This window comes from Ovis aries, chromosome 12, assembly GCF_016772045.2.
Source record: "Ovis aries strain OAR_USU_Benz2616 breed Rambouillet chromosome 12, ARS-UI_Ramb_v3.0, whole genome shotgun sequence".
NCBI classification, from domain to species: Eukaryota; Metazoa; Chordata; class Mammalia; order Artiodactyla; family Bovidae; genus Ovis; species Ovis aries.
Window position 1 is genome coordinate 61,003,527 of NC_056065.1, and position 27,206 is coordinate 61,030,732.

The 27,206-nt window shown below is 36.2% G+C and overlaps 1 protein-coding gene across 5 annotated transcripts in view; it reads right to left on the minus strand.

Annotated features, from left to right (window-relative positions):
• The window catches only part of ACBD6 (acyl-CoA binding domain containing 6), a 204,393-nt gene that overhangs the window by 135,101 nt on the left and 42,086 nt on the right, over positions 1–27,206 (minus strand). For all 5 annotated transcript variants that reach the window (XM_042229148.2, XM_004013842.5, XM_060396671.1 and 2 more), the window contains exon 4: positions 2,745–2,827. In XM_042229148.2, coding sequence (XP_042085082.1) covers positions 2,745–2,827 — 83 coding nt within the window. The remainder of the gene's footprint in view (positions 1–2,744; positions 2,828–27,206) is intronic.

The window sequence follows — 27,206 nt, forward strand, 5'->3', positions numbered from 1 at the left end:
CAGCTCCATGGGGAAAGTAGCTGTGGATGCTTCCCAGGCTCTGGACAATTCTACCCTGTACCTACTAAGTTCTTGGAACTTCCCCAGTTACTGAGAATACCCAGATGGATAAAAGAGTATGCATGCTCTCTGAAGACTGAAAGTCCAGCAGAAAGGATAAATTTTTTTAAAGTATAATCCAATGTGGCGTAATGTCATAAATGCTACAACAAAGGTGTGAACAAAAGACTATGCTCACACAGAGAAAGAATGACTAACCATCCCTCCTAGAAAAATGACTCTTCAGGATTAACTGACTTAATTTGAACATTTAATAAACTTTGATTAGTAGGATTAAGGTTCTAATATGCCATTTTTTAAGAAGCTCTAAGTACAGAATATACAAATTAAGAACCCCCAAAACATGTTCTGAATCCATAAGGGTTAAGGGAAAGAAGGAGTTAAACTCGGAAAATGTTTTCTTCAACTGTGCTTCTTCAAAATTGGAGGGGCTTCTCAGTGTCCTCATGGTACCTCAAAGGAATCATGGTGGCAAACGTACTCCAGGTCAGTAGCATTCTTAAAAGGTCATCTTTATCCCCCTCAAATCTCCATCAGGCTTCCACTATCTCATCCCAAACAAACATTTAGTCTAAGTAAAAACAATGTGCTTGCTATGCAAATATATTAAAGACAGGACCCCTGGTTTTGAATTTGGTCATTAAAGTTTTTGATTCATAGGGGTATCAATAGCTTTCCTTCTAGAATGCTACCTGGGAATTCTTATTGTTACTTCCTTATGTGGTGAATAATGTCAACAACTCTTTTGAAAGAGTGAAGCATTTAGAAAGATGGTAACGATAACCCTGTATGCGAGACAGCAAAAGAGACACAGATGAACAGTCTTTTGGACTCTGTGGGAGAGGGAGAGGGTGGGATGATTTGGGAGAATGGCATTGAAACATGTATAATATCATATATGAAATGAATCGCCAGTCCAGGTTCGATGCATGATACTGGATGCTTGGGGCTGGTGCACTGGGATGACCCAGAGGGATGGTACGGGGAGGGAGGAGGGAGGGGGCTTCAGGATGGGGAACACGTGTATACCTGTGGTGGATTCATGTTGATGTATGGCAAAACCAATACAATACTGTACAGTAATTAACCTCCAATTAAAATAAATAAATTCATATTTAAAAAAATTTTGGTACAATTTCCTCTTCATTCTCTGAAGATAGATATTTCCCTTCAATTTAGGCAAACTCAATTTCCACGTGAAAATTACAGCTCATTTATTTCACGTTAATAAGTAAGAAAAGTAAAGTTCAGATAATGCAGAAAGGGTAAGAGCATCAGAAGTTCCAATTTCGTGTTCTTGCTTGTAAAGCAACAATCTTAGAAGACTACGTCACCTGCTTTAAAGCAGGACCAAATCCTTTTCCTGATTTACAGCGTTTAAAGAAAATGAGAAGGCAACGGCACCCCACTCCAGTACTCTTGCCTGGAAACTCGCATGGATGGAGGAGCCTGGTAGGCTGCAGTCCATGGGGTCGCTAAGAGTTGGACATGACTGAGTGACTTCACTTTCACTTTTCACTTTTATGCATTGGAGAGGGAAATGGCAACCCACTCCAGTGTTCTTGCCTGGAGAATCCCAGGGACGAGGGAGCCTGATGGGCTGCTGTCTCTGGGGTCGCACAGAGTCGGACATGACTGTAGTGACTTAGCAGTAGCAAAGAAAATGATTGTCCAAGAAATTTCACACATAACACATAAAATTCAAAACCTTTGTTAAATAATACAAATTTATCATCTTTACCATCTCTAAGTGTACAGCTTAGTAGTGTTAAGTGTATTCACACGGTTGTGCAACCAGTGTCCAAAAGTTTTTTATCTTGCAAAACTAAAACTCTACACTCATTAAACAACTCCACATTTTTGACACCCTCCAGCTCCTGACAACCATGATTCTATGGATCTGACCACTCTTGATACCTCATATAGTGGAATCACACAGTATTTATTCTTTTGTGACTGGCTTACTTCACTTAGCACAGTGACCTCAAGGTTCATCCATGTTCTAGCATGTGTCAGATTTTCCTTCCTTTTTAAGGCTGAATAATATTCCATCATATGCAATACCACATTTTTGTATCCATTCATCATCAATGGACAATTAGGTGCCTTCTATCTTCTGCTATTGTGAACAGTGCTGTTATGAACATGGGTATGCAAATATATCTCTAAAATTCAGTTTTCAATCCTTGTGGCTACAGAGTCAGCAATAATTGCTGGATCATATGGTACTTCTTTATTTAATTTTCTGAGGATCCTTCCTACTGTTCTCCATAGTGTGCCATTTTACACTCCAAAATGATTTTTAACTTAAAACTAGAGTAAATAAACTACAAAAATTAAAGTATTCAACAGAAATAATGCTATTTTGAGGAAAACTAATATGAACAACAACCAAAATCCATAGCTTTAGATTTGAGACACAAAACCTTGCCCTGTGAATTACTTATGTGGGAGAAAGGTTATTATTTGACACTGATTCAGACACAGATTTTTAAAATTATACACATAAAAATTTATTTCCTGCTATTTATTATCCTTCTAGAGATACCACCAAATCAGTTTCATGTTAAGAAAAAGTTCTTCAAATGAGAGTTTTAAGGATTAAATGAACACACACACACACATATATACACACACACATATATGTACATACTCCTATTATTAAAGACAAGAAGAGAACTTACCTGATGATTTCTTCGTGATACAGAGAACTAACAACTGGCCCACCAAAAACCGTATTTGCTTCTTTTCCTTTCTTCTCTGGTGACTGTAGGCAGGAGAAGGGGAGAGAGGTAGAAAAAAGACATGTGAATTAAAGCAGTGTACATTTACAGCAGTTAAAAAATAATACTTTGCTAAGGAACACTAAGTATTTGATGATCCATCATTTCTCCAAGTCCCTAAGTGACAATTTTAGGAGAGCATCACAAAGGCAAGAGGATGTTTAGGTCGTCACATCAGCAGAACGAATACCCTCTAGCAAGCTAAGGTTATTCCACTACTGCCTTCTGGAGCCACCTAAAAGCCATTCCCCTAGCTGATTACGTTAGCTATTTCCACTATAAAAAAACACAGGCATTCAGTGTGGAAAAATGACAAAAAATATGAAACATAAATACCAGACCTGAAGTGATCAGCAAAATCACATCTAAAGTAACAAAATGAAAGTTCCCAAATAAGAAACTAAGCTGGAATAAAAGTTAAAATTTAACCATAAAAAATAAAGAAAATATTTTTAGGTGGCTAGAAGGGAGAGCGGAAAGGAGGTTGAGATCTAAAGAAAGAAAATAGTAAACATATGGAAACACTTTCCGAAATCAAGTTTTAGTAGGCTCTGTTTCTCTGTGTTCTCAAGAAGCAGAAAGTTAAGATAAACTTGAAAATAAGATTCTTCCAAAACATGTATAAAGAAAGCTGAGCACAGAAGAACTGATGCTTCTGAACTGTGGTGTTAGAGAAGATTCCTGAGAGTCCCTTGGACTGCAAGGAGATCCAACCAGTCCATCTTAAAGGAGATAAGTCCTGGGTGTTCATTGGAAGGACTGATGCTGAAGCTGAAACTCCAATACTTTGGCCACCTCATGCGAAGAGCTGACTCATTGGAAAAGACCCTGATGCTGGGAGGGATTGGGGGCAGGAGGAGAAGGGGATGACCGAGGATGAGATGGCTGGATGGCATCACTGACTCAACAGACATGGGTTTGGGTGAACTCCGGGAGTTGGTGATGGACAGGGAGGCCTGGCGTGCTGTGGTTCATGGGGTCACAGAGAGTCGGACTCGACTGAGCAACTGAACTGAACTGAAAACATGTATGTGGAAGGAGTGAACTTGGATGTTGTAATATTATTGTCTGAAAGATCAAACTACAACCTGTTCTAAAGCCCACATCTTTTCCAATATTTATAGTTTTTAGGCAGGAGACCTAACAAAAATTAAAACTCTGAACAAAAGGATCATCTTAGAGTTAAAATTAAATACTTTTATTATTTAATTTGACTATAAAAATAGTTTTGCCTCTGAAAAATATAGACTACCCTATACATGTTTCCCTCCCCGCCTTACTTTAAAGAAGGGGTTTTGCTTTATTGCTGTTACTTTTAACGTGTTTGTTTCTTTTGGTCTGTGAATCCAGCACTGAAAAAAAGATCCTGGAGGCAGCGTATTCTGTCAGTTCTTAACATCATTAGGGAAACTAAACTTTTAAGACATGGTGGAAATTGTTGAGATGAAAGTGTCAGTTATTAACTTAGGACAGAAACAAAAGTATAGTATCATAAACAACAACTACCATCCTAATTAAATAATAAAGTATATAAAGTACAATAGCCTGATGCTGGCAAAAAAAAAAAAAAAAAAAAAAAAGCACAAAGCAAATTCCAGTTCCCTCTCTTCTCTGAGAATCATTTTCGGAGAATAAATGCTGCACAGAATTTTCAGGATAGAGAATGTTTTCCCTTATACTAAAACAGTATAATCCAAAGGGAGAATTTATTTAATCGAATTACATTCTAAATACATACTCCATTAGAAGAATGAAGTTGAAACATATTTAGATGCTTGCTAAATGAATAACAAAATTGGAAATGAGAAAATTGGATACCAAAGGAAAAAGAGACAGAATTAAGTATAGAGTGTAATTTAACATGTCTGTTCTGTAAAAGACACTGTTCAGTTCAGTTGAGTTCAGTCACTCAGTCATGTCCGATTCTTTGAGATCCTGTGAACCGCAGCACACCAGGCCTCCCTGTGCATCACCAACTCCTGGAGTTCACTCAGACTCACGTCCATTGAGTTGGTGATGCCATCCAGCCATCTCATCCTCTGTCGTCCCCTTCTCCCCCCACCCTCAATCTTTGCCAGCATCAGGGTCTTTTCAAATAAGTCAGCTGTTTGCATCAGGTGGCCAAAGTATTGGAGTTTCAGCTTCAACATCAGTCCTTCCAATGAACACCCAGGACTTATCTCCTTTAGGATGGACTGGTTGGATCTCCTTGCAGTCCAAGGGACTCTCAAGAGTCGTCTCCAACACCACAGGTCAGAAGCATCACTTCTTTGGTGCTCAGTTTCTTTATAGTCCAACTCTTACATCCATACATGACCACTGGAAAACCATAGCCTTGACTAGACGGACCTTTGTTGACAAAGTAATGTCTCTGCTTTTTAATATGCTGTCTAGGTTGGTCATAACTTTCTTTCCAAGGAGTAAGCGTCTTTTAATTTCATGGCTGCAATCACCATCTGCAGTGATTTTGGAGCCCAGAAAAATAAAGTCAGCCACTGTTTCCCCATCTATTTGCCATGAAGCCTTGGACTGCAAGGAGATCCAACCAGTCCATTCTGAAGGAAATCAACCCTGAGATTTCTTTGGAAGGAATGATGCTAAAGCTGAAACCCAGTACTTTGGCCACCTCATGCGAAGAGTTGACTCACTGGAAAAGTCTCTGATGCTGGGAGGGATTGCGGGCAGGAGAAGGGGACGACAAAGGATGAGATGGCTGAATGGCATCACTGACTTGATGGACGCAAGTCTGAGTGAACTCTGGGAGTTGGTGATGGACAGGGAGGGCTGGCATGCTGCGATTCATGGGGTCACAAAGAGTCGGACACGACTGAGTGACTGGACTAAACTGAACTGAACTAATGGGACTGGATGCCATGATCTTAGTTTCCTAAGAATGTTGAGCTTTAAGCCAACTTTTTCACTCTCCTCTTTCACTTTCATCAAGAGGCTCTTTAGTTCTTCTTCACTTTCTGCCATAAGGGTGGTGTCATCTGCATCTGAGGTTACTGATATTTCTCCTGGCAATCTTGATTCCAGCTTGTGCTTTCTCCAGCCCAGCATTTCTCATGATGTACTCTGCATATAAGTTAAATAAGCAAGGTGACAATATACAGCCTCGAGACGTACTCTTTTTTTCTATTTGGAACCAGTCTCTTGTTCCATGTCCAGTTCTAACTGTTGCTTCCTGACCTGCATATAGGTTTTTCAAGAGGCAGGTCAGGTGGTCTGTATTCCCATCTCTTTCATGATCTTACATACAGAATACCTTAAACATATACTCCCTCCAGCAAAAAAACCTGTTAGATGTAATAAATGAATCTAGAAAAGTTGCAGGGTACAAAATAAACACACCAAAATCATGTCATGTCTGAGTGAGACAGAAAATTTAAAAGTTTTCTAATATTAAAAAGTGATGAGTGCTATAGAAAAAAAATTAGTGTGGGGAAGATAGATAGAATTTTAAATAAGATGGTCTGGGAAGGCCTCACTGAGAAGGTCATTTCAATAAAGACATAAAGGAAGTAAACAAGTGGGCCCGGCAGTTATCTAGGGGAAACTGTTCCAAGAATAGTGAACAGCTATTGCAACGCCCCTGTGGTGAAGGTATGCTTAAAATGTTAGAGAACTTAGGTTTTTATGTCCTTTGCTAGAGGTAATTATGAATTTTAGGGGGCAAGACTAGAAGCAAAAACACACAGTTGTTCACAATACAATCACAGTTTTTATCTGTCAATTCACTGAAACTCTTAATGCAGGCAAATTAGAATAGATACCCATGGTTTGCTTGGCAATTATTTGCTGTAAAAATACATACCAGTAATTAGGGATTATATGGTATTGGAAAAGGATCAGTATGTTTCTATTTTACATAGTTATAGAAAAATAAGCAGCAGGTACAGAGAGTTCCATATAGTTCTCTCCCCAATTTTCCCCTATTATTAACATCTTACATTAGTGGAGTACATTTGTTATGAAAGATGGGTCAATTTTAATACATTGTTATCAGTTAAAATAAAAAAATAAGTTAAATAAAAAGTTAAAATAATAAGGGGCTTCCCCTTGTGCTCAGCTGGTAAAGAATTCGCCTGCAGTGTAGGAGACCTGGGTTTGATTCCTGGGTTGGGAAGATCCCCTGGAGGAGGAAATGACAACCCACTGTAGTATTCTGGCCTGGAGAATTCCATGGACTGTATAGTCCATGGGGTCACAAAGAGTCAGACACAACTGAGCCTTTTACTTCATTACTTAAAATCCATAGTTTACATTAGAGCTCACTCTTTGTTGTATATGGGTTTGTCAAATGTATAATGACATGCATCTATATTATAATATAATTCAGAATAGTTTAATTGCCATAAAATTCCTATGCTCCCGTTATTCATCCCTCTCTCCCTCTGAAGCCTTGGCAGTTACTGATCTTTTTACTGTCCTCATAATTTTACCTTTTCTAGAACATCATATAGTTGCAATCATATAGTATGTAATCTTTTCTTTCACCTGGCAATATGCATTTTAAGTTCTTTCATGTCTTTTCATGGTTTGATAGCCCATTTCTTAAAACAACAATTCTAGTTTTTGTAAAACATAAAAATAAGTAAGTTACCCTTTTAACCATTTTTATGTATAAAGTTCAACAGTGTTAACTATATTCTCCTCTGTGTGAAAACAAGATTTTTCTCCCGTCTTCACCATAAAATGTGGTGGGCCCTGAGGGTCAAAAACCCATGAAAACTGGAGGAGGGTGGGCTAGCACCTCCTAAGCCTGAGGCCCTGATAGTTTTTAGCTTTTGAGCTAGTCCACACCCAGCCTGCAACAATTCATCAATTATGGTTCAAACAGCTTTTGTTCCTAACGAGTAGGTCTTGCGTGATTCTGTGTATCCACCTGTCCACATTTGGGGAGTGGAACTTTGCCCTGTGAGCTCAAATCTCAGATGAATCTAAGAAAGTCCACGATTTGCAGTTTGGTCATATTTTTGTTGTTGAAGACAGGAGAGATGATTTCCAAGCTCTTCAAATGTCAGGGCTGAAACTAGAAGTTCAATTATCTTCTGAAGAAATTTTAGAATGAAAAAAAGTTTCTATCTGATATGCTTTTCCTTTTGCCTGAAGAAGTTCCTTTATTGTAGTGCATGTCAATCAGCAATGAATTATCTCTGCTTTTATTTGTCTCAAAAGTCTTTATTTTTTCTTCTTTTTGGTACTGACATGAGATTCACGTAACACAAAATAAGCTATTTAAAAATATACAATTGAGGACTTCCCTGGTGGTACAGTGGATAAGAATCTACCTGGTCCAGGAAGATTCCACATGCCACAGGAAAGCTAAACCGTTGCATCACCACTACTGACCCTGTGTGCCTCAACTGCTGAAGCCCACACGCCTAGAGCCTGTGCTCAGCAACTAGAGAGCAATGAGAAGCCACCACAATGGTTTAGAAGCACCGCAACTAAGAGGAGCCCCTACTTGCTGCAACTAGAGAAAGCCCACACAAAACAACAAGGACCCAGTGTGGCCAAAAATAAATGCAATCTTTAAAATATATACAATTTAGTGGCATTTAGCATAACACATTCACCATGTTGTGCAACACCACCTCTATTTAGTTTCAAAACATTTCCGGTTGAGCCTATTAAGCAATCACTTTCATTCATCTTCCTCCGAACCCTGGCAACCACCAATCAGCTTCATTGACCCATTCTGGATACTTCATGTAAATGGAATCACACTATATGTGATCTTTTGGGTCTGGCTTCTTTAATTCAGCATAATGTTTTTGATGCTCATCTACATTAGAGCATATATCAATATTTTATCCCTTTCTATGGCTGACTCTAATGTATATGTATATATTCTATATCCATTTATCAGTTGATGGACACTTGGATTACCTGTACCTTTTGGCTATTATGGTGCTATGAACATTTGTGTACAACTATTTCAGTATCCGTTTTAAATTCTTTTGGGGGTTCATATAATAGGAGCAGAATTGCTGAGCCCTCCATAGCAAAGAATTACTTGGCCCCAAATGTCAGTAAGACTAAAAAGCTCTGGTTTATGATTTCATCAAATGTTCAAAAATTTCAACCATTACTTATTACATTTTTTTTTCTGTTTTCTCTTTCTCTTTCTGGAATTCCAATTATATTTATATTTGTTCGGCCTTTTATGCTCTGTTCTTCATTTTTATGTTTCATTTCCTGTATCTTCATGTTCACTGACCTGTTTTTATGCAATGTCTAATTGCTTAGTCTTTCCAATGTATTTTTCATTCAAATATTAATCCTCATCTCTAGAAGATTCATTTGGGTCTTTTTGTATCTTCCATCTCTCTCGCCATTGTGTTCATGTTTCCTCTATTTTCTTGAATATATAGAACATATTTATAACTGCTGTTTTTCATCTCTATCTTTTCTGTGTCTGCTTTCACTGACAGGCTTTTCTCCTGCTTACGGATATTTTCCTTCTACTTTTGCATGCTTGAAAGACTTTTGCTGTAAGATAGGTATTGTAAATTCTGCACTCTTGCTTGCTAGATTCTGTCATGTTCCTTTAAATTCTTTTAGACTTTGTGTGGGCATTAATTCAGTTACATGGAATCAATTTGATCATTTCAAGGCTCATTTTTAAGCTTTGTTAAGGCAAGGGAAGAGCAGCCTTTAATCTAGAGCTTAATTTAACCCCTGCACTGAAATGAAATCCTTTGGAGACCTCTATCATATGCCCCATGTATTACATTTGCTTTCTACTTTGACCAATAAGAAACAGAATAGTCTCAGTTATATGTCAACTCCAGGAATTGTTCAGCTTGCTGCTTTCTTGTACTTCACTCTCCAGCCTGTTAGTTTCCTCTCACATATACACAGATTAGTATTCAGCCAGAGTGACCCCTCTGTAGATCTCTGGATCTCTCCCTTTCCATGTGAGAACATCTTATCTAGTATTTGGCCCTGTATATTCATTCCTGCTCAAGTTTGCAAGGTGGCCAACCTCTTCTGGATACCCCCTCCCTGCGAAATTGCTTCCAAACAATTACGTGAGGAAATTGTAGGCCTTACTTTCTCTCCTCTCATAAGTTTCACACTACTTTCAGTGCAATGTCTGGAAATCATTATTTCGACTATTGTGTCTTGTTTTCTTCCTGTTTTAGGCAAAAGGGTAAATCTTGTCCCTATTACACCACCATGCCCAAGAGCAGAAGTCCCCAAAGCATTAAAGAACAGCGTAATATTCCATGAAGTAATGTACCATAATTTACTTAACCATTATCTGACAACTGTCTATTTAGATATTTTCACTTTCTCATTGATAAACAAAGGTATAATGAATACTTTGTACATAAAGCATAACATAGTTTTAATTAAAATCTTTAGGGGAAAAAACTGATTCTATAAATTTGACTATAGTGCATTCTAAATCGGTTTATTCCTGGGATTAATTCTTTTTTCTGACGCAACTGCACAAAGCATATAGAATGCTTGTGACGATTTTTGGAGGGTGGGGTGGAAAATTATATTTTAGGCAAAAATAATATTTTAAAAATAATCTGCCATTATCAGATTGAATTCAGAATAAAGCTGCCAAAGCAGCATTAGTTTTCTTCTCCATCCACTTCATCTATAAGATGGGCTAAACTCTGGCTACTTTACCCTCTTAATTTCCACTCCAATGAAATGCTTCTCATAGAGGCTTAAGAAGTTTATTCCATTTCTCTCTACTCAAAATCCATTAAGTTATTTTTATGTTGCATCAGCAGTTAAAGAAAGAGACTCCAATTTGGCAGCCAATAGGATAAAATTTGCCAATTCTTCTATTGCCTCAGACTATATTATTTGAGACACTGAAATGCTCCTTCACTCAAAGGGGAAAGGATAAGTTGTAGGCCGAATCTTTATCACTTATTCAGATTCTACCTTAGACAGTTGCTGGGTGAAGATTTAAAACCCTGTGAAACTTTCTTTGCTATCTGAAAAATAACTATTCCAAAAATTATCAGGCTAATTTGTACAAGAAGAAGGTTTCCTGATTTCATGCGCTACCTTTCTTGGTTTCTACCAGTTTGCTTCTTTTGTTTATAAGACCAGCTATAGGAATTTCAGTATTAACCTCTCTGCCTCAGTTTCCTCATTTACAAAAATAAAAGTAATAGTATCTATCTCATTTGGGTGTTTTCAAGATTTAAAATATATATGTAAAACAGAACAGTGTCCAGCACAAAGCAGACACTACATAAGTGTTAACTGATATAAATTATTATTATTATTATTAGTCACAAAATGGCCATTTCCCCAAAGTGAAAATGTCTCAGCAACACAGGTATAAGATATTTTGATGTGATGACAAACAACATGGAACCATGAATCTTTATCTAATAGCTTTAAAATTCTGATTCACCTTGTAAAACAACAAATCCCCAAACCAACCAACTAGTAACACTGTCATGAAGAAAAAGAAAAAAGGAAACTAGGACTTAAGGAGTATCTTCCATGTGCTTTGCACTTTTATATATTATCTAATTCCAACTTCAAAACAATTCTATAAAACTGATACTTTTACTGTATCTCATTTAATCTAAGACATCATTATAAGAACCATTATTTTCTGTAATGCTAAGACAGAAAATACAGCCAATTATAGTACACCATCCATTTTAAAACATAACCATAATTTATAAATGTTAAAAACTGAATAAACGACTGCCTTATATTTGATAAAATGCACCTCCATTTTACACATTAGAAAACTGAAGAGAGGTGAAATACCCAAGGCCATACAGTAAGGGCAGAAAGTGAAAGTGAAAGTGAAGTCGCTCAGTCATGTCTAACTCTTAGCGACCCCATGGACTGCAGCCCACCAGGCTCCTCCATCCATGGGATTCTCCAGACAAGAGTACTGGAGTGGGGTGCCATTGCCTTCTCCAAGTAAGTGCAGAACTGAGTTCCAAACCAAGATCTTGTGGTATCCAAAGACTATACTCTTTCTATTACACTATACTACCTCTCTAAGCTACTTTAGAAACTCTTACCAAATATTCTGAATTAAAACTTCATTCTATCTCAAGTGTATATTTAAAAGATTCTTAAATACTTTATCAGTTCAAAAGGAAACTTCAAAAGTTAAATAAACATGTAACTCATTAACATTGAGGCTGATTTATTATGTTTACTACACAGTTTAATCAAGTAGAACAACAAGATAGTTCTAAGCCCTTAAAAAGAACACTTTCCTAATAATCCTTTTAAGGTAGTCACTGTAATTTTTTCCCTGAAACATGAAGTTATTCATTTTCACATACAAAAGTAAGAATATTAATCTCACCTTAGCTATTACCTGTCATTAAGAGCACCTTAAAAAAAAACTTCACCATGAAAATACTGCTGGTTGTTTTTCATAACAGTAATACTTTAAAGTTCCTCAAGAAAGATAAACTACATAAATCTAGGTTTTTTCATCTTAGCTTCTCTTAAAATTATAAATATACATAAAATTATGGATAAGTTTTAAAACTGATGGTGTACTATAATTGGCTATGTTTCCCGTCTTAGCAATTACAGAAAATAATGGTTCTTATAATGATGAAAAAAATTACCTTCAGGATATTATAACTAACTTTCTAGAAATGTAACAGTGGTCAAGATTTAAATTTAAATGTTCTTTGGAAAATTATTCTGAATATGGCATTTATCATACTATAGAGAAATTATAACTTTCTTTATATGATGTCATATGTTAAAAAACATTAAGGTCCAATGGATGCATAGACCATTATTACGCACAGACAACAATTAGTATTTGAAACAACACAGGTGTTTAGGAGTTTATTTACATATATACACATAAATATTAGCAATGTCATATCACTACTTGAAAAAAAAATCAGCATTCATAACCATTTAAGAAAAATGCACATTAACACAACAATGAGCAAGATTTTAAGCTAATTCCCTTGGGATAACAAAATTATCAAAATTGGTAAAATTGCAGTGAAACAGGTACTAATACTAAGTTAATACAATCCTATCAAGACCTATAAAAATACTAGCATGATTTTATTATTTTAAGCATTAATATAGCTTCTGGATATCATAAGATAAAAATAAAATTCTAAATTATAGTAATTTTGTATAGGTTTAACCATAATCCTTCCTGTTACTCATCTTTACATGAAATTAATGTTCTTGAATTTTTCAGACAGACATGTGAATCAGGATAGAGTTTTGGGTATATGACTCTCTTTTCTGTTGTTTTTATGAATTAATTAAAAATCTGGCCCTAGGATACTTTCAAGATCACTTGGTTCTGGTCCCCTCTTCCACTCTTATCTGGTTTCTTTCCTTTTGTCTTCATTTTCCTTGTCCTGCTTAACTTTGATCAAATTTTCTGCAGATTTCTCTCAGTGTGAGGTTTTGTACTGGAAAGAGAATTTTGGCTCACTTTGGAACTCAAGAGCTCCAGCCAGCTCTAGAGAACCTTACCATGAACCCCCTATACTCTTCACCTGGGGGCAATTTTAGGCTTCTGCCAGTCTCAGGTCAGACAGACTCACTAGTGCTTCCTTCTGCCTCCTCCTACAGAGATGCCAATGCTACACAAATCTTAGAGCTGTTTATAGAAGAAGAAAGTGAAAGTCGTTCAGTCGTGTCCAGCTCTTTGCAACCCCATGGACTATATAGTCCAAGAAATTCTCCAGGCCAGAATACTGGAGTGGGTAGCCTTTCCCTTCCCCAGGGAATCTTCTCAACCCAGGGATCGAACCCAGGTCTCCTGCATTGCAGGTGGATTCTTTACCAGCTGAGCCACAAGGGAAGCCCAAGAATACTAGAGTGGGTAGCCTATCCCTTCTCCAGGGGATCTTACCGACCCAGAAATCAAACTGGGGTCTCCTGCATTGCAGGTGGATTCTTGACCAGCTGAGCCACAAGGGAAGCCCAAGAATACTAGAGTGGGTAGCCTATCCCTTCTCCAAGGGATATTCCTGACCCAGGAATCAAACCGGGGTCTCGTGCACTGCAGGTGGATTCTTGACGAGCTGAGCTATCAGGGAACTGTTGATAGTCTGTCCCTAGTGTCTCTGACCAACTAGTTTTGTTACCCGAGCGCTTTTGGTTATGTTATCCTAGTTATTCTACTAAGGATTAGGGGAAATTCAGAAACCATGCTATAAGTGCTGCCATCTTCCAAGAATTCCAATAACCCTGAATGATTTTTGACAGAAAGTATGAATGGAAATATACAAATGAATAGACTAGTATGGCTAAACTAAATGTATTTCCATTCTATTCTCTTTTCCATTAATTTTGCCTCCATTCAACCAACTATCTTAATAAGATGGATGATTTCAGGAAGGAGAGGTACAGAGACTTGATAAGGCAAGACAAGTTTAGTGAATATGATCTTTATAAATTGTAAAGGAATGAACAACTCAGATAACCGGAAGGAAAAAACCCTGTTCATTCTTCCTTGATGTTATTCTGCAATATATTTTGGGTCAGAGACTGTTACTTAAGATACTTTGTGAGTATTATAGGGGATCTAAAATATACTCTCTGAGGAAATTCTTTATTTTTCTATGCTCCATGTATTGCAGTACCAAGATAAACTGTCTGCCTGTTTTTAGCTTCTACTTAAATAAGAAGAATAGTGGTATATAGGCCAAAGAAATTTTTATTGTGAGCCTTTCTCTTCATTCATCAACATGCTGCTTGATAAAACAAGAACAAATTCCTCCTTTTTTTCTCAAGTGTAAAGCCAGAGAATCCACTAAAAGTTAAGAATATTTCTGGATATTTATCCTTAATAAGTTTCTTCTTGAGTGATTTTTTAATTCCCAAGGGACATAGTAATATAAGTTCCCATTTCAAGAAGCTACAAAAAGAACAAAAATTAAATTTAAAGAAAATCTAAAGAAATATAAAAATAAGGGGGAAAGCCAATGTAATAGAAAACAGATATTCATGGAGAAATAAAGCCCCAAACTGCATTTTTTAAAAGATTAGAAGAATTTTAGCAAGAATGATAAAAAAGATAAAAGACAAAAGACCCATGTTAGGAATGAAAAAGGGACATCAGTACGTATCTTAAGAATAAAAAATTAACATGTAAATCTTATGAACAACTTTAGCCTAATAAATTATTTGGAAAAAACAGACCAATTTCTCAGAAAAAGAATACAGTTTACCAAAGCTAAGTAAGAGACAGAACATCTGAATAGTTCTGTATAATCAAAAATATTACTGCAAAGAAAACCTCAGGCCCAGATAGCTTCACTATTACATTCTTTCAATCATTTAAGTAAGAAATAATGTCAGTCTTACACAAACTTTTTGGGATAACAGAAAAAGAGTGAACATTTCCCATTTCTTTTTATAAAACCATAGTAACTTTGACACTTAAAGCCTGGCAAGAGTGCTACAAACAAAGAAAATACAAGATAACTGCTCTCATTTAACATAGGTGAAAAAAATTCTTAAAAATACATTAACAACAGACTCACAGATACAGAGAACAAATTTGTGGTTGCCAAGAGGAGGGAGTGGGGGAGGACTGGATTGAGAGTTTAGGATTTAGCAGATGGAAACTATACCAAGAATGGACAATGTCCTACTATATAGCGCAGAGAACTATATTCAGTATCCTATAATAAACCATAATGGAAAAGAATAAAAAAACAAAGTAATTCATTCCTTTACCCATTTTAAGTCCAAATGTCTCCTTCACAATACACAAAACTTTCACTACCCTATTTAAAACTGTAGCCCAATATCCTCTTCATCCTATACTCCTATCCTTGTCTCCCCGTGGTAGAATTTAACCTCCACAAGGGCAAAGGTTTTTGTCTATTTTTGCTCACTGATATATTCTAGGAACTTAGAATAGTGCCTGTCAGGTTGTTGTTTAGTTGCTAAGTTTTGTTTGGCTTTTTTGTGACCCCATGGACTGTAGCCTGTTGGGCTTCTCTGTCCATGGGATTTCCCAGGCAAGAATATTGCAGTGTGTTGCCACTTCCTTTTCCAGAGGATCTTCCTGACCCAGGGATTGAACCCAGGTCTCTTGCATTGCAGGCAGATTCTTTACCAATTGAGCTACCATAGAAGGCACTTATTTGTTGAATGAATGAACAAATGGTTAAAAAGAAGTCAAATAAGGTAGATATTCACATGAGAGTGAATTTTAGCTAAGGGTAAATTTTAGAATGACAGACTATTCAAATCCTACTTTACCACTTACTAGCTGTGTAACTTCAGGATGGATTATTAATTTCCCTAAGCTTCAGTTTTCTTGTCTAGAAAATGCAGATAATAATAGTGTCTTCTTTATAGGGGTGCAGTAAGAACTAAATAGAATAATGTATCTCAAGCACTTAGCACAGCGCATGGCTCATAGTAAGAGCTCAGCGTACAGCTAATAATTTTTTTTCCTATCTTAAGCTTACTTCAATTAAATAAACAAACAAAATTTACAGCACTGTGTTAGTTTCAGGTGTATGGCAAAGTGATTCAGTTATCTACATATGTATTTTTTCAGGTTCTTCTCCATTGTATGTTATTATAAGATCCTGAATATAGTTTCCTGTGCTACACAGTAAATCCTTGTTGTTTATCTATCTTATACACAGTAGTGTGTATCTGATAATCTCATACTCCAAATTTAACCCTTCCCTTCTCTCCCCTTTGGCAACCAAAGGCTTGTTTTCTAAGTCTATGAGTCTGTTTCTGTTTTGTAAATAAATTCATTTGTATTAATTTTTTTAGATTCCACATATAAGTGATATAATATCTCCTTTCTCTGTCTGATTTACTTCACTTGGTATGATAATCACTAGGTCCATTATGATGCACAATTGGCATTATTTTATTCTTTTTCATGGATGAGTAGTATTCCATCGTATATATTTACCATATCTTCTTTATTGATTCCTCTGTCAATGGACATTTAGGTTGCTTCCATGTCTTGACAATCGTAAATAGTTCTGTAATGAACACTTTTAAAATTAAAAGATCAAATGTACCTTTTCAAATTAAGAGTTTTCATCTTTTCTGGATATATGTCTAGGACCAGGATAGCTGGATCATATGGTAACTCTATTTTCATTTTTTTAAGGAAATTCCATACTATTCTCCATAGTAGCTACACCAATTTACATTCCCATCAATAGTACAGGAGAGTTTCCTTTTCCCCACAACCTCTCCAGCATTTATGCTAATAATGATTTTCATTATTATTGAGTATCTTAACCAAAAGGCATATATATAAATGGAGCAATACTCTCCAAAGCAGCAAAGTCAGGCTCTATCTGTATTATATACCACCTTCATCAATAATTGACTCAAAGTACAAAAAAGAATGCTAATCAAACTTCCTGATGACAGGATCATCAAACCTAGATGACACATTCATGACCCAAAAGAGTATCTTACTGTTGGAATAATATGATAAATCAAATAAACGGAATATGAGTACACATAAGGTAATAAGCTTAGTACAGAATAGATATTACATAATAGAATGTGTGAAAAATATTTGGGATTTTAGTTTCCTGAAAGTTACAAAATTTACATTGTAATGTGGCTGCCAAAAATGTTAAAATAATTTAAAGTTACATCCATAAAAGACAAGTATTCAAATAAAAGTTCCATTCTATAGAATTAATATAGAATATAGCCATATAGAAACAGTCTGTTCAATTCTAAAGCCAGACTGAAAAGGAAGTTATTAGAAACTAAAACTTGTTCACACAAGAATGACTGGGATGGTGATGCACCTTGATGGTGATGGGAGTGAAGAACAATGTTAGAAATTAGTAATATCTAGCCTGACAAAGAGGAGACTTAAAGTTGTCTAAAAATCATGAAGATTTATTATGTAGATGAAGATTTGGACTTATTACATGTAGGGCTAGAAAGCAAAAATAGAACAGATTAGAAAACAACAATAACAGTAACAACAACAACAAAACAGATTTTGGCCCAATACAGAAAGGAGCTTCTAATAATTAGAGTTGTTAAAAAAGCTGGACCAACTTCTTTACAAATAGTACATTTCCATCACTAGTAGTCTTCTGAAAGTGAAAGTCACTCAGTCATGTCTGACTCTTTGCGACTCCATGGAATTCTCCAGGCCAAAATACTGGAGTGGGTAGCCTTTCCCTTCCCCAGGGGATCTTCCCAAGCTAGGGATTGAACCCAGGTCTCCTGCACTGCAGGCAGGAGCCACAAGGGAAGCCCAAGCATACTGGAGTGAGTGGCCTTTCCCTTCTCCAGGGGGTCTTCCCAACCCAGGAATTGAACCAGGGTCTCCTGCATTGCAGGTAGATTCTTTACCAACTGAGCTATCAGGGAAGCCCAAGAATCTAAAAGACTGTGTGTTAGAATAACTTGGAGACAGAAAATTAGCCTAGACAACCACCAGCATTCTTTCTAAGATTACAGCCCTTAAATAAGAGAAGAAAGATAAATATGATAATAAAAAAGACAGTATACAAATGGCCAAAAAGCACATGAAAGGACATTCAACATCATTAGTCATCAGGGAAATGCAAATCAAAACCACAATGGGATACAACTTCACACTTATTAGGATGCCTGCAATCAAAAAGACAGAAAATGATGAGTGTTGACAAGGATTAGAGGAAACCAGAACCCTCATAAACTGCTGAAGGGAATACAAAAATGTTGTGGTCACTTTGGAACAAAGCCCGGCAATTCCTCATACCCATGAGAAATGAAGGCGTATGTCCACACAAAAACTTGCACAAAAATGTTCTTAGCAGCCTTATTCACTATAGCCAAAAAGCAGAAACAACCCAGATGTCCATCAACAAATGAAAAGATAAACAAAATGTGGTATATCCATACAATTGAGTATTATTTGGCCATAAAAAGGAATGAAGTGCTAATACACGCTACAACTTGGAAGAATCTTTGGTCTTCCATGCTGAACTAAATGAACAAAGCCAGTCACAAAAGACCACATATAACATGATTCCATTTATTTGAAATGTCCAGAATAGGCAAATCTTTAGGGACATAAAGTAGATTACTGGTTGCTTAGGGCTAAAGGAAATCGGGAAATTGAGTCTGGTAGCTAAAGGGTATAGAGTTTCTTTCTGAGGTGAGGAAAATGTTGTAAAAATTGATCATGGTAATGGTTTTACAACTTCATAAATATGCTAAAAACCACTGAACACTTCAAATAGGTGAACTGTATAATATATGAATTATGGTGTATGTCATTTCTTTAAAAAAAGGCACCCAAGAGAGCACAAAGTTTCAAGATAGTAAGTGAAGGCATGAACACTCTATACCCTAATTAACCTCTAAATTCATCACATTAATTATCACAATGATTAAATATAATGATAATCTTGGGAGGTGAGGAAAATGATAAAATGTTTAGTACATTATGTTTAAAGAGGCTCGGAAATATGATTATATCAGAAAGAGTTTTACCTAAAAATGTTTAAAGGTTAGCTATTTTAAAGAATACATTTGGTTAGCTGAAAAATTTACCCATGTAGAATAGTTCATGCCCAGATCTGAAATCAAAGAGGCATTACTATATAATAAGAAATCTCCAATCTAAAACCACTAGATTACAATTTTAACCTATTACTACAATCACAAAAATCAAAGTAATTCTAGATTGTATAGAGATTTGACTGGTACACATACTCTCAATGAAGGTAACACCAATTTAGGGTTATATTTCCTGAACTATGACCGATATGGTGCCAATGCATAAAGGAAATGTATTCATAATTAATTGTTTGGAAATATAATCAATGAAACTTCAAATCTTTTTATTATTCTTTTGTCTTGATTACCATCAAGACTTACTCAGGTCAGTCTTCTAAAATATAAAAAGGTAATGTAATTTTATAGCTTAAAATTTTCAAAGGAGATATAAGCAAAACCTTCAAAAAGTTTCAGAAACTCTACACATTTTCCAACTCTATATCAAAGCATGATCTGACTGCCCCCAGGGAAAGAAACCTGGGCAGACAGTAATTGTATTTGACAGCAGCAATTACATGCAAGGTTGGAGATTAGAAGACCATTAATGTGTATGCAATAATTGCTCTGGTATTTTCTGTTACTATGGAGAGTCAGCTTGAAGAGAAGACATGGTAAACTTTACCTTGGATGCATCTGATCCAGGAATTCCGCCCTAAGAAAACAGTGAATAGTGCGCACACTGGTTATAGTCACAACAGGCATGCACAACATTCTTCTGATAAGAATGATATAGGAACAACTAATATGTAATTCTAAAGGATATTGCCACCGATGTTGCTGTTCTTTAGTCACCAAGTCATGTCTGACTCTGTGACCCCATCAACTATAGCCCACCAGGCTTCTCTGTCCATGGGATTTCCCAGGCAAGAATACTGGAGTGGGTTGCCATTTCCTTCTCCAGGGGATCTTCACAACCCAGGGATTGAATCCACATCTCTAGGCAGATTCTTTACCAGTGAACCACCAGGCAAGCCTCATTTCCAACTATACCTCTCAACTAAATATGAAGAATATTAGAAAGACTCACACAATGAATATGACTAAATGTTGATCTTCAGCAAGAGTCCAAATAAAATTTTTCATAACATCACATGATAACAAAAGCTTACTCCGTATTTGAAAACTATATCAAACAGAGAACCTTAACACCTGGAAACTCTGGAAACATCAGAAAGACAGCAAAAATATCAAACTTATTCTAGGAACAGTAACAGGAAGCTGGTAGACTAAACACACACTTGATTTCTTCTCCCCCCATTTAACGTACTGAAACAACTAAAGTAAATCTGGAAGAAATTATGGCACACCTAAAGCGAGACGGTTCAGGGCAAGAGAGCCACAGGCCCAAAGGTTGGAATAGAAATTTACCCTGGCAGTAAAACTACGCATTCAGGGGCCCAACCACCTGATAAAGATGAAAGAAAGATTCCCTTAGCAAGAAGAGAGGGATCACACCTACCACATGCTATATGGTCCTACACATGGTGAATCCTGCTTACTCTGGCAGTCCTAACCCAGCCTGGCAAACTATATCTTTTTGACAGGGACCTACCTTTTCCCAGAAGTCTCCTAAAAAACGTCTCTCTCATACCATCTCACCTTGTCTTAGTAGAAAGATCAGAACTCACTGGCCTACTAAACTAGAAAAAAAAAATTACATCTGCTTTGCCTGTCAGTCTATTACTGCTCAAAAGACCTCGATAATCAGATCAGTGGTAAGGAAACCTAAAATCAGTAGTCAGAGAAAAATTATAAGCATTTAAGGAGAGGAAGAAGTTAAGATGAATCAGAATGAATGGCTTCTTTTGAGGTAGGCAAAATTAATTGAAGGATGAAAAGAGAGCTTTCATACAATAAAATATAAGGACACAGACATACATGAACACTAAAGATGTTATTTCATTAAAGTCTACTAACACACTAGTTTAATACATTTTTCCTGCCGCATGGTTCAGAATAATCCTTCAATGAATAAGCGTGACTCCACAACTGAAATGTTTTCAAAAAGACAATGAAAAAATATACCCAATTGTTAGAACCACCTTCAAAAAGCACACATATCATAATCTGAGGCATAATTTATGTTAATAAATATCTCCAACTTTCTTCAGTTCAACTCAATACAGTAACTATTTTTAAGCACTTACTCTTTTATCACTGAAAGGTGTATTAATTAACTGCTATCAAAACAATAACCTCAGATATGAAGATGACACCACCCTTATGGCAGAAAGTGAAGAAGAAATAAAAAGCCTCTTGATGAAAGTGAAAGAGGAGAGTGAAAAAGTTGGCTTAAAGCTCAATATTCAGAAAACTAAAATCATGGCATCTGGTACCATCACTTCATGGCAAATAGATGGGGAAACAGTGGAAACAGTGTCAGACTTTATTTTTTTGGGCTCCAAAATCACTGCAGATGGTGATTGCAGCCATGAAATTAAAAGACGCTTACTCCTTGGAAGAAAAGTTATGACCAACCTAGATGGTATATTCAAAAGCAGAGACATTACTTTGCCAACAAAGGTCCATCTAGTCAAGGCTATGGTTTTTCCAGTAGTCATGTATGGATGTGAGAGTTGGACTGTGAAGCAAGCCGAGCGCCGAAGAACTGATGCTTTTGAACTGTAGTGTTGGAAAAGACTCTTGAGAGTCCCTTGGACTGCAAGGAGATCCAACCAGTCCATTCTAAAGGAGATCAGTCCTGGGTGTTCTTTGGAAGGAATGATGCTAAAGCTAAAACTCCAGTATTTGGCCACCTCATGCGAAGAGTTGACTCATTGGGAAAGACTCTGATGCTGGGAGGGATTGGGGGCAGGAGGAAAAGGGGACGACAGAGGATGAGATGGCTGGATGGCATCACTGACTCGATGGATGCGAGTTTGAGTGAACTCCAGGTGTTGGTGATGGACAGGGAGGTCTGGCGTGCTGTGCTTCACGGGGTCGCAAAGAGTCGGACACGACTGAGCGACTGAACTGAACTGAAAACAGTTTTACTAAGGATTTAGGCTATGTTGCCACACAAAAGATAAGAAACAATATACACCAAATAAGACCAAATATTAAAATGTACACTAGAAACAATAAATGTGATAAATTTATAGAAAGAGGGAAATTAGTAAGGGCTGAACTTCATGAAATAAACAGAAATTGATTAGGATTTTAAAAAAACAGGTAGAAATTGTTAAAAACAGGCATGTTAAGAAGGGCAATAAGGAAAGAAAGGCATAATAACTTCACTATATTTGAGGGACAATGAGGAGGCATGTCAGATGGAAGTCAAGTTTATAGTGGGTAAAATTAGAGATAAATCTGGAGAAGTTGGGGATAGAGATACAAGTTACAGAGGATTAGAAAGTAAGAATTAAAAACCAAGCTACTTGAGCTAATAGTATCTAAGAAGTTTGGAGTAAAATTAGTTTTTCTCATTTTCCTATTACCCTTCATTATAAAGAGAAACATATGTTTTAAAATGTTTTAAACATATGTATAAAATTGTTCTTCATATGTAATACAATCACACTTAGAAGGTACCAAATTTTAAAACATAGCTTCAAACACTCTAGTAAAAGTAATTATAGTTTTCAGAATCTCTGTAGTATAACCACTAAAAGCAATTCATATTATAAAATCAAAAGAATTATTTGTAACATTAATACACTGAGAGTGAAAGTTCATCAGGCAATCTAGTAGTATAACAGAGAGCTTAAGATATTACAGTAATTCAAGAGAAATTTCTAATATTTTAATAATTTGGCTACAGAGCACCTTAATATTTCTAATTTTGAATGTATGGTCAATAATCTTAACTTTTTGCACTTTCTCCATAACTATAATTTACTGTTCTATTTCCTAACATTTCCCTCAGTTTTATCTATACAGTTTGTTAAGGGTATTCTTGCATATTGGGGAAATCATTTATAAAGCCAGAGCCTGAAATGTTCAATCCTAGTTTAGCTAAGGAGATCCAGCTCAAATTAGCTAGAACTCACAGCTAATGAAAGCCTGATGACAACAGGGAAATGAGAAGACTGGTCCTTTTTGACTCTTCTATTCCCAATAGAAAGCTCTGTTAGGGATCTCCCTAATAGCTATTAGTGAACGCTAAAAAGTGTTCTCACACATTCATCTTAGTTTAACTGTAACACACAGAGTAAGAGGGGTTTGGCACTCCATCTGGTAATATTTGTGCAATGCCAAGATCCTCAAGTTCCAAGGGAAAGAGGAAAAAACTTGAGTCAATTTTGATTTAATTCATAAACTCCTCATATTGAGAATTCTATGAAATGAGGGGTATTTGCACAAGAAAGGATTATTATGTATCTAGCTATATTTATACAACACTTATAAATTTTACAAAAGGAAAAATCAAACATACACAAATATTTAAACCTGGTGAATTGCATGTGGTTACTCAAGATGCTGCTTTGGGGGTAAAGGTTTCATTTAGCAAACTTTGATTCAAAATGTAAAATGAAGCTATTAGCGTGTTATTTACCCTAATTATATTCAATTTTAAAGCAACAAACCAACAACATAAAATTGAAATGTAAATACAGTATATTCAAGAGGGATTTTCTGAGACTATTTATGACCATATTTTTATAAAAATATTTACTACACATGTGATTTGGAAACAGTTTCTCTGCAATGAGGCTGTCATTTCTATTTGTTGTTGCTGCTGTTTAGTTGCTAAGTTGTGTCTGACTCTTTGCTTACCCTACCAGGTTTGGTCCATGGCATTTCCCAGGCAAGAATCCTGGAGTGCTTTGCTGTTTCCTTCTCCAGGGGATCTTCCCAGACTGCTAAGCCACCAGGGAAGCCCTGTAATCTCCATAGCAATTAATAAATTTGGAGTCATTTATTTTCAAATTACTCATAATATTTTGTGATTTAAAATAAGCTTTCATAGATGATATCATTAAATACAAATGATAAGCATTAAGAGTGATTTTTAAACTACATTGACCAAAACATCGTAATAATAATGGAAACTCATAAGGTTATTTTTTTTAAGTTATCATTAACTCACAGACTAATCTGGTTTTTTTTGGTTACTTCCAAAACCACCAGAAGAAAGGATATACTTCCTGGATATATCAAATAATGTCTAAGTTAGTTTCATAACCTTTAAAAAGAGAAAACCCCACTTATCTAAAAGAATTTTGTCCAGTGTTGTCAATACTCAACAGTAATAAAACTGGTAGCCTAAACTGTCAACTTCTCCAGAATATCTTCACCTAATTAGGTGTTTGTTCCCTTCCCCTGAATTTGCTGACAGTTTTTCTCTTACTGACTAGAGTGATAGCTGTTCCTTCTGACATTTCATCCTGGCTAATACAAGTTCTGGCAGAATCTATCTTACAACAGATTTGAAGCTGTGGACTGTATTAGACACCAACGGTTTATGACAGAATCCTTCAGAAACTGGTGAAACAGACATAACACAACTGAAGTTACAAGTTTAAAAAAGAAAAATCCTTGACATATTGTTTCTATTTTTACACCTTGATAAGTATAGTAAAAATCAATTGAAAAAAAAAACATTTTAAATATTTTAGCACATGCTTTAATTTATACTGTTATTATAAGAGTGTAGATTAGAATGTTATTAATTTGTCACATTCAGAGTTTGAAAAACAATGTAAGTTTTCTTTATGGATATTAGACCTACATATTGCTGTGTAATTTTCCTACAGGATTCTAAAGCATTAAAAATTGAAAATTTAAGCACCAAAGATATATTCATATTACTCTAACATACCTCTCTATATCCTTTCAAATCAAGTCATAAAATCTAGTTCTTCCACATATGAATTCCTCTAGATCACTATCTAAAAATCTTACTTATCTAAGTTAAAATCATTACATTAATAATTCTCAAGCAATAATATAAGGTCTACCAAGCAGTGAGCATTTAAAAATTTTTAATATATTAATCAATTATAAAATTTAAAAACAAAATAGTTTTTTACTTTAAAGAAAAGTAAAAGGTAGTTTTTTTAGAATAGAAATAATTTCACAATGCTGTTCAAATATGTAGCACTAAAATATTAGCTGCTATCCTTAATCTATCCATTCACATTTTCCTAACCAATGACCCATATACATTAAACTTCTCTCCATTTTCTGAGCATTCCAAATTCTCCTATGTGTCTTCTCCTTTGCACCTGCTACCTCTATCCAAAATGCTGTTCCATCCTTCCTTCCTAAAAAATCTACTCAAATCATAAGACCCAGCTTAAAGGTTACCTTCACAATTTTCCAACGGTCAACAAGCAGAAAATCATTCCCGTGAGTCCACAGCCCTTGGTTCATAATGTTACTGCTGCTGCTAAATCGCTTCAGTCGTGTCTGACTCTGTGTGACCCCATAGATGGCAGCCCACCAGGCACTCCTGTCCCTGGGATTCTCCAGGCAAGAACACTGGAGTGGGTTGCCATTTCCTTCTCCAACGCATGAAAATGAAAAATGAAAGTGAAGTCCCTCAGTCATGTCCAACTCTTAGCGACGCCATGGACTATAGCCTACCAGGCTCCTCCATCCATGGGATTTTTCAGGCAAAAGTACTGGAGTGGGCTGCCATTTCCTTATTCACATAATGTTACTAGTATTCTTCAAACTCTACCACAATGATCAGTTAATTTTTTTTTCCTTCACTAGATTTTGATCTGAGAAAAAGGACTATACCTTACTTACTTCTGTCTCCCTAAATTCAGCACTGTGGCCAGGCAAGCTGACTAAATGGTAAGTAAACGAACAAATTAGTGTATGATTAAATCTTTTTTGTAACTGAGTAGCACCGCACTCCAGTACTCTTGCCTGGAAAATCCCATGGATGGAGGAGCCTGGTGGGCTGTAGTCCATGGGGTCGCTAAGAGTCGGACATGATTGAGGGACTTCACTTTCACTTTTCACTTTCATGCATTGGAGAAGGAAATGGCAACCCACTCCAGTGTTCTTGCCTGGGGAGTCCCAGGGATGGCGGAGCCTGGTGGGCTGCCATCTATGGGGTTGCACAGAGTCAGACACGACTGAAGCAACTTAGCAGCAGCAACAGCAGCTACAATATAGTGAAAGTGAAAAGTGAAGTCGCTCAGTTGTGACCAACTCTTTGCAACCCCACAGACTGTAGCCTAGCAGGCTCCTCCATCCATGGGATCTTCCAGGCAAGAGTACTAGAGCAGGTTGCCATTTCCTTCTCCAGGAGATCCTCCCAACCCAGGGATTGAACCCAGGTCTCCCGCACTGCAGGTAGATGCTTTACTGCCTGAGCCATACAGTAATATAACACAAATGATAGGAATATTTTGCATATTACCCAAACATATTCTGAATTAGAGAATTTCATAATTGGGAAGAACATTAAAGAATAACTATTAACATAATGAGTAAGAAAAAATAATAGTGAAACAATGATCAATATACCAGTTTAAACCAAGTCTTTACATTTAATCATTTTCAAAGATGAGAGATCATATTTTGTAAAATAAAAAATATCAAGTAGATCAAACTAATTATTCTAAATATCCTTTAATATAAATAGCTTAAAAATATATAAAAGCTTAAGAAATACTTTCTAATTGGTTCAGAAAACTTGCTGCTTGTGATTTTTTTTCTATTTTTTCATAGTAATAACCAAGAGTATTTAGCTTTTACTATAAAAAGTGAAATTTGAAACACCTATTCACAGATTACCAATGATAACTTAGGACAACAATCAACATAAAAGAAATAACAACTCTCAAATACCAAGAAACTTGCCATCTATTTCATAGGTATTCTTTACTCTCAAAGTGTGAAAGCGTTAGCCCCTCAGTTGTGTCCGGCTCTTTGCAACCCCATGGACTG